Source organism: Egretta garzetta, unplaced genomic scaffold, assembly GCF_000687185.1.
Source record: "Egretta garzetta isolate BGI_Z169 unplaced genomic scaffold, ASM68718v1 scaffold39, whole genome shotgun sequence".
Taxonomy (NCBI): domain Eukaryota; kingdom Metazoa; phylum Chordata; class Aves; order Pelecaniformes; family Ardeidae; genus Egretta; species Egretta garzetta.
In genome coordinates this window covers 2319052-2330516 of record NW_009260945.1, presented here as the reverse complement: position 1 = coordinate 2330516, position 11465 = coordinate 2319052, and the positions used below count along the sequence as shown (strand labels likewise).

Here is an 11465-nt window from a genome sequence, read left to right as displayed (position 1 = left end):
GCTGGCGATCGCCGCCTGCGGAGGCCAAACGGGAGATGCAAGGAGCACCCGGGTGCTTTCTTGGCCAAAGCCACAAGCCAGGATTAGAGTAAAATTATACCAAAGAAATCATCTGACCTGGACACGAGGCTTTTTAAATTAATTGCTTCACTGGTTCGACAGGCAACTAGGCATCTAGTTATCCGGCTACCCATTTCCCCGACCCAAGGATGTGATTTGGTGAGTCGCCACCGTTCAGGTACCAGTAATGACAGCTGGAGTTTTTCCCCAAACAGCTGATTTCAGATACGCAATTCGTTTAGATCCTGTTAAAAAATCTGCTGCTGATTTTTGTCTCTACGGTGCTAAACACATCAAGTAATGCCTTCTGCAGCAGTGGCCTGGCTTACCCTGCTTTTGAGAACCATCCAGACAAACGAGGCTCTTTGCTTTTTCCAGTCACCCTTCTGAAGCGGTCTGCGGAGATAACCTGAAAGGTGGCAGCCCCAGGCTGCCAGTGGAGGTCCCCAGGCTTTAGCAAACCTGCTACCCAGCCCCCTGAGATTAGCCCAACATCTTTGGTTTAGTGAAGACCTCCTAGAAGGCAGCAGAGGGCAGGTACCCTGGGCTGCAGCGAGGCTCGTGGCATGTGTGCAAAGAGACATGTTGCCCTATTTAGGAAACTGCCGGCGAAGTTACAGGCGACAGCCTTCGCTGGTGGTGCCATTTGCCCCGACACCTTTCCAGTGGGAAGGCAACTCGTCACGGCCGAGATGTGTGTGGAGTTGCCTTATTTACTCTCCTGGGGTGGCATGAATCAGAGTTGAAAAGTGCAGTATGTTGAAGCCAGCCCATATCCCCACGATGTGCGAGCGTGAGTCACTCAGCGGGGAGATTCTGCCAGGGTCCCTCCTGGGTGACCCGGCTCTGCTAAGCACGCCGGAAAATCCATGGATAAAAACAGCCCCAGTGACGCACAGGAGCTGAACAGGCTCCCTGCCTTTTTGGGGAAGCTTCTGAAACGCCGACGTTTCCTCTTGATCAATAATCTGGCAGGGCAGGGCTTTGAAGCAGTCCAGAAAACACAGCTTCTGCTTGCAGAGTCCCTGCTGTTCCTCCCCGGGAAGGTGACGGGCTGGGTAACCCCAGGTGCAGGCAGGGGAAGGATTTCTCCTCTACATAATATTTAAAGCTCCTGTAAGAGCTCTTGCTTACAGAAAAGATAATGCAGGATGTGACAGGGCTTTCTGTGGCATGTGCAGAAAAAAATAATTAAAAGTCCCATCCCAAGGTCTCACAGCTGATTTCTGTTTTTTTCTTATCATCTCCTTTCTCCCTTCTACCCCCCAGTAAATACCACTTGTGGGGTTATCACAGGAATTAGGGAGCAAACATGGCTGCGTTCTGCAGCAAGTCAGCCTGAGCATTCAGAATGGGGTTTTTTGGCCTCAAAAGCCATCGCTCATCTGATCCTACGCTTACCAGAGCTGATCTTCCAGTCCCTGCAACCATCACAGCACAGGTACCGCTGTCCTTGGCGATGATTTCCATACTCTAGTCCCGACTCAGACTACGAAGAAAAGCCATGGACCAGAATACTTCCAGATAAATCTCTCCTTAATTTCAACCACAGGCAGCTGTGAGTCACTTCCCCTTGACTACACTCCTCTCTTGTGACCAGAAATCGGGTAGTGGAGGTCTGGTACTGCGTAAAATTTGTAATTATTTTGAAAGGATAACAATAATTTGATAATTAGCCTTGAAAATTCAGGCCTAAAAAAATCCTTCATTTTCTCCAGAGATTTGCTATTAGTTAATCGCCTTTGCTCCTATCGCAGCTGTATAAGAAAACTGAGCAATTTTACTGTAAAACTGTTGGATTTTTTTAAAGCATCTTTTAGAGTTCAAGCAGTGGGTTGAGCTTGCCTTGAACCTTAGTTCTGCCTCCTGGTAAACTCCCCCCAAAATAAAAACGGCACGAGGCGATGCTCACCCTGGGGCATGCATTCCCCAGCCACTGCAGCGAGCCCTCGATGGGGGCTACCCCCCCCGCTAGCAGCCCAGCTCCCACCGGCCGTGCCGGATTTGGCGGCTCTGCCATGCCGTGCCGCTGCTGAGCTTTTCCTTCCCTTTCCAGCAACCGGCTCAACTCGGCCACGCTCTCGGCAGCGGCGCGACTCGGAGCCTGATTAATCGCAGACCCCGGAGCCTGAAAGCCAGCAGTGTCTCATGTGCCAGCAGATGTTTCTCTTTTAGACAGATTGGTTCTTTTTTTTCTTTTTTTTTTTTTTCTTTTTCTGAAATAACAACAGCTTGACCAAGATCTAACCCCCCAACTTCTAAAATAAAAGCTAGAGCAGTACCTCAGTGTGCAGACAGGCAACCAGAGGGTCTCGCTGGGGTCACGCAGGTTGGCCGCTGCCCTGTTTGAAGTGATGCAGTGGCATCGGTTGCCACCATAAATCACTGGAACTTTTAGGTCTGTACTCAATATCCACTTACTTAAAAAACAAAAACAAACAAAAATCCCCAGACTGCTTAATAACCACCCAGGCCTGCTTTAAAAATACATTAAAAAAAAGAACCGTTTCCATCAACTGTGGTGGGCTTTGCATTATGCTTTTTCACTGGAGGTGAATTCATGGCAGGGCAGAACTCCCTGGCCAGCAGCCACTCACCAACCTTCCGTGACACCGGAGAGACCTTGGGGGTCCTTTTGGGCTGGCAAAGCTGCTGGGGGAGCTGGGGGTGCACTGGCCAGGGTGATCACGCTTGGCCGGGCTACGGCACGGCTTCAGCTGAGCGTGGCACTGAAATCGGGGCTTTATTCACACCCCACCTTCTCACCAACTATTTTCCTCACTTCAATCACTGCTCGTGAGCCCATGGGTTCACCCTGGTGACTAATGACTGCTCTTGCCTGAAGTCAGTGGATTAGGAGGGAATAACCAAACTTTAGGAGCTTCTCACGTGTACTGATGAAGAGGGGGAATCATTCCATGCTGTGCTAGCACAGCCTCAGGGCAAAGAAACAGCTGCAGGTGGGTTCGCTTTGTGGTGTGGTTCAAGTCACGGGGGAGTGCGAAATGTCCCATGCGTCACCCCACCAGCCGCTCGCTGCCCTGGGGACAGGGCCAAGCCACATCGCGCCTCATGGCTGGTGCTCACCTGGGAAAGGAAAGGGCCCCGCACCAGGCTGGGCACCCCACAGCCCCTGAGCCTGGCATCAGACCAAACCAGACCCCAGAAACCAAAGTGACTTCACTCGTGAGCAGGTGGAGGCCAGCAGATTTGTTTGGGCGTTGGAGTCCACCAACAGACAGGAGGTGACTCGTGGTGCCGGTGGTGGCGGGGTGCAGAGCCACCATGTCCTCACGTCTCTGTTGACGTCAGTTCTCCCTCCTCATCCTCGGGATGCGCCAGAGCTGCTGGGACAGCAGCAAGGACAAAAAAAAATGGAAGATTTCACAAAAAAACTTCCATGAGGGACAGGGAGCAGGGTGCAGGCCGGAGCCCCTCAGCAGTGGGGCAGGGTGAGGAGGAGGAGGAGGAGGAGGAGGAAGGCGGCCCCAGGGCCACCGAGATGGCTGTGTGCCGGAGCTCGGGCGGGTTTCCTTGGCAGCCACAAGCTCAGGGCGCTCACCATACCTAAGTGAAGATTTTGTCACCATGGCAACATTGATGTCAGCGGCTCTGCGGCGGAGAGCGGCGTTAACCTCAAGTGCAACTTTTTTTTTCTTCCCCCCATCCCCCCGGTTTGGGGGTTTTGTTTATTTATTTGATTATTTCTCTCAGGAGGTGACCCCGCAGCAGCGTCCATGGCCTGGCCTGGCCCCCTCCTCGTGTCATTTGGGGGTGGGGGGGAGCTCCATCACTGGTAGTGGTGGGATGGAGCTCTATTTCAGAAACCGAGCCGTCAGGACCGCGCTCTGCCCTGCACACACCGACCTGTTTCCCTTGTCCTCGTAAACCTATGGCATTTCCGAGGAAGATGGCTTGGAAGCTCCCGAAATGTGAAGGAGGTGACCCGGGGAGAGGCTTCACACCCGAGGAGATGCCTCACGATGGCAGACCTGCTTCGGACGGCGCTGGCGGCTCTCGCCGTGCAGACACGCGACAGGCTCGCTGGCCGCGCGTGGCTCCGGCTGCCCGGCGGAGGCCGAGCTCTGCCCTTGGCGCTCGGGCGAGGTTCCCACGTGCACCAGCGCAGCCTTCCCCCAGCACTAAACCAAAAATCCCTCTTCAGATGACACCCGGCCTGTGTTTGGAAGAAAAGATTTGCGATGGCGTGGGACCCGGCTTCTTCACCAGGCTCAAGTAGGGAGACTCCGACCTCTGCCAGCCCCCGTCCCGGGGATGGATACAATCCCGTTTGACAAATCCTCAATTCCCCTGGAGCCTCCTTTAACTTCCACGTACCAGAGCTCCTGCCACGAACAGTGGACGACTTGCAGAAGTCTGGGTCAGGCTGTTCCAGCCAAAAATATTCTACATGTTGCCCAGTTCACGGCAATGTTAAAACAAACATTTCACCTAATCGACAGGGCAGGAGTAACGCTACAGCTGAGCTTGGCTCTCCTGGCTACCCCTCCATACACAGTCCTTCTCCCTGAGTCATGGGGAATTTTTGTTTTAGCTATGGCTGGGATTTTTATAATGGTCTGATTTTTTATTTTTTTTTTTGTTACACTGGACAAATCCTGCTTCTACACTAGCTCATCACGCAGACAGAGCAGGATCTGCTCCTTTTCTTACCGGGAAGGAGACCTTACTGAGCCACATCCACCCGGCTCTGGGCATGGGGCTGCTCGCCCAGCCCTGCCGCCGCTCATCCCGTCCGTCAGGACTGGAGAAAGCACCACGAGGAAGGGAGCTGGCTGGTGAAACAGGGTCAGAGAACAGCATAAATTCCTAGTCAACAGACCAGTGTTAGTATATTTTTCCCTCTTTCATAAATAAACAACAATCGACCCAAGCTTGCCTCTTTCTAACGTTATTATGCTTAAACTGGAATTCAAAGCATACCTGATGGATGCATTTCTGCAACCTTCAGGGTTCGCAGCCCTGCCTCGTAGTGCAGCAATAAATAACAAAACCTAGCTCCAAGATCTCAAAGCACCTGCAAATGAGTCAGCAACATTAGTTATCCTTAATGTCATCGTAATTGGTAAAATATGGAAAGAAAAGTATCCCTAAGCCAAGGTTTCTGTATTTTAAATATAATGAGGCACACTGCATACCAAAGACACTAGCAACGCTTTTACTGTGAGACAGTCAGCAGGTTTCTGACCCCATATTCAAAGCAAACTTTTCCTTTTAAAAGAACTTAGTGTAGTTTAATACAAGGCACTGATTTTATAGCAAAGGCGTATGTAAGACTGGGAGATTCTGGGCGGGAGAGGCTCTGCTAAGATTTAAAAGTATCTCAGCAGCTGTGAACAATTCAACTTCAAATGTATGCTGTGTTAAAATTAAAGGATTAATTTTTGGAATTATGTCCTGGCTGGAACAAAAATTAAGAAGAAACTGGTTAGCGTATCGACTGCCAGATCTGTGAAGCCAACTGGTTAATTTAGATCCTGAGATCAGTTCTGTGCTAGTAATGACCTGAACATGAGCTGTGAGCTATGTTCTGATATCCAGACCTTTGGTTTGATCTTTGTAGGGATTGGGAGGAAAAGGACACATATTCACATCGGCAGCGCTGTACTGACAAGGACCCTTGGGGTCACTGTGAGATTTCTGTACATCAACATTTAAAGCCCGATAGGGCCTATTTTAAAAGTACAGATGTCTTACAGGGCTTGTTCTGTCTGGTTGGTGAAAAGCATGAAAGTGAGACCACCTAAAAGAGTAACAGTAAAAAAAGCAGGTACCAGGCTAGCAGGAAAAATACCTGCATGTTTCATATTATTGGCAAAAAGGATATTCCAAGATCTGTTACTAATGAAAATGGCTTATCTCAAATATTTACTTAAGATGTTCTCCAGTCAATAGAAAATGGAAAAAACTGGGATCATGACATCCACTTAAAACAAATATTTTGATGCATGTACTCTATTTAGTTGGAAAAAATGATTAAAAATTCAAGACGCAGCAATATAGTTGACTGATGTGTTCTAATAGGTACAGCTGGTTGGCTTTACAGAGGCTGGGAGAGGTCAGCATTGCCTTTAGCGTGAGAACGACGGTAGCACTGCAGTCTTGCTGTTTACAAAAATACAGAAAGTTTCAAGGGGCTCTTTTCCAGATTAGAAATCCTTGGACATATGAGGCAGCAGGTTACGCCTGCTCTCAGCCATCAGGGGAGTGGAAATCCCAAAGATGGGAACAGCCCCAGCTCCTGCTGTTGTCCAGCAGACGGCTGTCTCGGGCCAAGCTGGCATCCACGCTTGGCTTTTGAGCCCATCGTTACCGCTTCATACTTAGAAGACGTGTAGATGTGGTGCTTAGGGACATGATTTAGTGGTGGGATGGCAGTGTTGGGTTAACAGTTGGGCTTGATGATCTTAAAGGTCTTTTCCAACCTAAATGATTCTATGATTCTATTTCATACCTTTACTGCATTTAGGGATTGCCAGTCCAGAGCCCTGGCCCTACACCGATCTACCAACAAGTTCTTTCTGCTTGCTCCAAAGACCTTCCTGCTGTATTTCCAAGAGGACTTCACCTGAACGGAGGCTTGTTACTCTCTGGAAAGCGTAAGGAGTGAAAAATATCAGAGACGCTTTTTGTGGTCAGTGCTGAGGCTCAGAGACGGAGCCTCTCCCCTGCTCGGCAGGGGTGGCCCTGAGATGGGGACAAGGATTGCTCAAAGCCCGTTAGCACGGCTTGCCCGCTCTGGGGACACGCAGCCGGCTCACAGGAGATCAGGAGACCCACAGACCTCAAGAGGGCTCTGAGCCCCCGGCAGGTCTGCCCTGCAGACAGCCCAGGTGCTCCACACCCGCCCTGGTGCCACCATCTGCCCACATCTCCCCATGAGGTCCCACAACCAGCTGTAGGCAGCCTCAGGTCCTCACAGGCAGGACTTGTAGAAAACCCAGGCTCCACCTTGTGTGAAAGAACCGTATGAACATACCAAGCTCTTACCTGGTAAAAATACGACCAGACAACTCTTCAGGACGCAGCTGCTTCAGCACTCACCTCCAAGCAAATCCACACTTAACTGTTGTGATTTGAGGCATGCATTTTACTCTCTGAGCCCACCCAGCTGGGAAACTGGAGGCAACTGGTACTTTGTGTGAGATTCATCTCTGTGTTTGGTCTTCTGAAACTCAAAACGTAGCTGCGAGCAGTGGGAGAAGCAATAGGAAGGCAGAACAACCGCAGGGTTTTAATGAGGACATGAGAAAATTGCCCCTGAAACAAGGCAGTGCTGCAGCTTTGCGCTCTTTGGACTGGCATCAAAGCTGTCGCACTAGTTCGGGTTGAAAGCCAGGAGCTGTAGGTTGGACAAACCCCTGGTATTCTCAGTCTCTGGGAAGATGGGCTGCAGTAACCTCCCAAATGAAATCAGGCAGCTTTTTAATGGCTTGTATTATCAGCAAGCGGCGGCTGAAAGGCAGGCAGAAAGGCATCATTATCCAGGTGAAACCGCCGGGGCCCTCTCCAAGTCCTGCAGTAGAGAAAACTCAGGAAAACCTTTCCGAGCGCAAGCTGAGATACAGCATCTCTTACTACGCCACGTCTAATCCTCCCCTGTTGTAACCAAGAATCCCCGGCCTGACACAACCCTTAGACATTTCTAACGATGCCACTCCATAATTGCCACGGGCTGGAGGCCGAAGGCACCTGCCCTGGCGCAGGGACGGCCCCGCAAGGCGAGAGGGACCCCGAGCACCCTTTCATTTAACATCGCATTGATCATCTTGGAGCTTGCTCTGATTTTGTTTTGCCCGCTGTCGTCGCAGGGATGAGCGTTGCTGGGTCGGGATCGAAGCACAAAGGAGCCATTTTTGGAGGTGGAGGCAGAAGGCAGGACCGGGGCAGGTGCGGAAGGGGGATCTCAACGCACGCCCCTTCCCTGCTCACGCCAAGTCGCCTGCGTGGCCTTGCAGCGAAACCAGCACACCGTGGCTGTTCAAGCTTCTTCCACCGCTGAGGAGCCGGCTGAGGGCGCAGAACTCAAGGGCTGTCGCCGACTCCCCAGAAGGCAGAGCCGGGGCAGCAGCAGGAGAGGGGCTCATTGCGTGCAGGAGGAAGAGAAGCTGCATCCAACGCGTACCTGCTTTTCACCAAGGCGTAAAGCTCTCCTTCCTTGGGCAATTTCTTAGTCCCTCATGCAACATCACAGGAATGTTTCTGGCTATTTGGGGTCCAGAAAGGCTTTGGTGAAGCCCCCGCTGTTGCCAGGGGAGGACAGTCCACACGCAGCAGTGTCTGCTCAAAGGGAAAAGACTCAAAAAGCCCAACAGCCTCAACTACAGCTGTCTTGTTTCAGCGGGGGAAGAACCAAAGGCATGGCTTCTTCTCTTTACCAACAGCCATCCTGCGAGCACATCTTACCTCAGCCGGAAACACAGTACAAACCCCTGCGTTTCTCCACATCCTACAGTCTGTTTTGTGGAATAGGACAGAAATACAGATAAAAATGAGAGCACAGGAGCCAGGCAACGTAGGTGATGAAGGTGGCTCTCAGAACATCTGCGGGAATTGGTTTCAGGTGGGGCCCATTTGTTAAAAAGCTAAAGTTTAGTAATTGTCTAGACCATTGAAGCAGAGTTGTGAAGCTCCAGCTGGATTTTCTGCTGGCATCTAGCCCACAAACCAGCGTACTTTATCAAGGACAGGGAGCAGAATGCAAATGCAGCAGATCCCTCCATTTGGATGCTGCCCTGAAATGCACCTTAATATATAGAAACCCCTCTCGAGTCTGGAAACGTCCCAGCATTTCCAGTACTGCCTACTTCAGGCAACCAGTGCAAAAAACCACCCCACCAGTGCAACTCTCGTGATGGCCAGTGCAAGAACTCCTTGAGCCTGTGGAGGATTAGGAATGGCGCAGAGATAAAACGGTCTCAGGGAGGGATGCAAGAACCAGATGTGCAGAGACTCAGCTCTCCTCCTCCTCCTCGCCCCTCCTAGGTGATGGTGCCTCGAAACCCGCTGGCTGGTGGAAAACCCCCCTGCCGGCTGCCGGCTGGTCCCCCCGCCGTGCAGTTGGAGGGACGGGGCGGCGCCGAGGCAGCGGTGCGCGGAGCAGAGCAGCGGCACAGAGCGAGCTGCGAGAGCGCAGCTCTTCGAGACCCCCTCCTCGGCAAGCCGTCGTCCTCCGGCTCTGGCGTCTCTGCGCCTCCCGCAGCATCCCTGCGTCATTGGGCCAGCGAAAGCTTCCTTCAAAGAAAACACAAAGCACGCAGCTAAAAGATATTCACTTACAGTTTATTTTTGCCTGAAATTATTTCACATCTCTTTGTACACAGCTACAGAACAGTAGTAGTAAACCATTGGTAAAAGCAACAGTGCTAAGGAAAATGTTGGCATAATTTTTTTTTTTTTTTTTTCTTTTTTTTCTTTTTTTTTTTTTCTTCTTCTTCTTTCTTCCCATACTGCATCCACATACAGTTTGGGATTTGAAGGGGAAAAAAAACCCTGGCACACTACATGAGTTAAGACTCATTATTTAAAAAAAAAAAAAGAAAAAGAAAAAAGAAAAGAACATGATTTGGGTAAGGGTTGTCTACGTAGCAACAAAGTTTAAAAAAAAAAACAAAACAACAAAAAAAAAACATTATATATAAAAAATTACATTGGCTGCATGTGAAACCTTGAGGTGCTGAAGGATAAAATAAAGGTGTTAAACAGAGGAAAAACTTCTTTTTGTTTTTTTGTTTGGTTTTGTTTTTTTAAATAAGCAGCTCTGTACAATGAAGGCTCATTATGAAAAAAAAACCCAAAAGTCAACAGCAGAGTTATAAAAGAAACCACAATTTTTTAAAAATCATCTTCTAAGCAATTGTGGAATTTGAAAAAATGTAGCAGTCACATTTACAGACAGGTCAGAGCTATCGGATCGGCAACACCGCTATTTTTTCAGTCTCCCCAGAGGAACATGCAGAACAATGCGTGCACAGAACAGGTAGGGGGGAGGGAGGGGAGGGCGGAGAAGAGGAGGGGACCAAAAAAAAAAAAAAAAATAGAAAAAAGCTGATGCACCAAATGGAGGGAGAGCTTTTTTTTTTTTTCTCTTTTTGAAATATCGGACGTAAACAGAAAACAACTGAGGCAACTTGTAAAATTCTACTAGAGAGTTTTGCAACCCATTGGCAAAAGAAACGACGTCTTTTCCCCATCTCCCCTGTTTGAACCTGTCACGGTTCGAAAGACACAAGAAAGTTTTCAGACTTCGGAAGGAATCGTGACTTTTATTAATCCCTGCACCCCCTCCCCCACAACCACACCCCCCTCGATAGATATTTTCCTTCCTATTTGATAAGGTATGAGGCATTTTGAAATCAAAAAGACAACGCGATGGATGTTGTGACAGAGGGAGTATAATACAGTATGCGTTACTAAAAGGCAATTCTTCAAGGAGGACGTTTCCTTTAAAAAAAAATAATAATAACAACAAGACAGCAAACTAGTTTATACAGTACTATACGCAAAAAAAGGGTAAAAGAATTAACAATTCATAAATAAAAGACAGGTCCCAGACCTGTTATTTGTGAACCATTTTCTTAAATAGGTGCATTATGTAAATCTTATGTACAACAAAATTACTTTGCATAACAACTGCAAGAACACGGGGGGGAGGGGAGGTGAAAATCATATTGGTTTTGGTTTTCTTCTCTTGAGATTTTTATAAGTTTGATTTTCTGGAGCAAAACTGGTGAAAGAGTTCTGACTGGATGGGTGCCAGCCAAGGAAACCCAGGTAAATAATGACAAATATAATTTTTTTTTTTCTCCACACGGCATAAACACAAAGGCAAATAAAACCCACAAAGGTGGTTTTTTTCTTCTTTATAATTCTCTTGCTGCTACAAAGTCTTTTTTTTTTTTTTTTTTTTTTTCTCCTTTTCAACTTAAATTATGTTGATTCCGAAATCACAAAGCTTAAAGAATCCGGCAGGGTCCAGGCTTGCCCGGTTCCCCCCGACACACACAACGCCACTCCTCTACCCCACAACCACAACTCCTACCACCAAGTCCCAGGACTCACTGCTCTACAGGTATTAGCCAAAAGTTATTTTCCGGTTTGTTTTTCTCTGTTTGTTTTAAAAATCTTTTCCTTCTCATGAGAAGCAAAAGAGAAGAGTCGGAGGCAGGGAGAGTTCACCATGCTTCGGTGTAGCGGACATCCACTTCTTTCAGGTTGGGTAGTTTAGCCTGCAGGGAGGGTAGAAGAAGGTCAGAATTAATGACACGCGCTCAAGGACTCAGGAGGAAAGTTCCCGTCAAATCTGTACCATCAGCAAACCGGGAGCATTGATCTATCGGCCACGAACTCCAAGGAAGATGCGCTACGGCCCCAACCCTGCAGAG

General features: G+C 49.0%; 1 protein-coding gene across 4 annotated transcripts in view; it reads right to left on the bottom strand.

Moving 5' to 3' along the window:
* Nucleotides 1-10967: 10967 nt before the first annotated feature.
* LOC104133741 (c-Maf inducing protein) overlaps nt 10968-11465 on the bottom strand; it is a 64548-nt gene continuing 64050 nt past the window's right edge. For all 4 annotated transcript variants that reach the window (XM_035902595.1, XM_035902597.1, XM_035902598.1 and 1 more), the window contains one exon: nt 10968-11309. In XM_035902595.1, the coding sequence (XP_035758488.1) occupies nt 11256-11309 (54 nt within the window). In that variant the 3' untranslated portion in view covers nt 10968-11255. The remainder of the gene's footprint in view (nt 11310-11465) is intronic.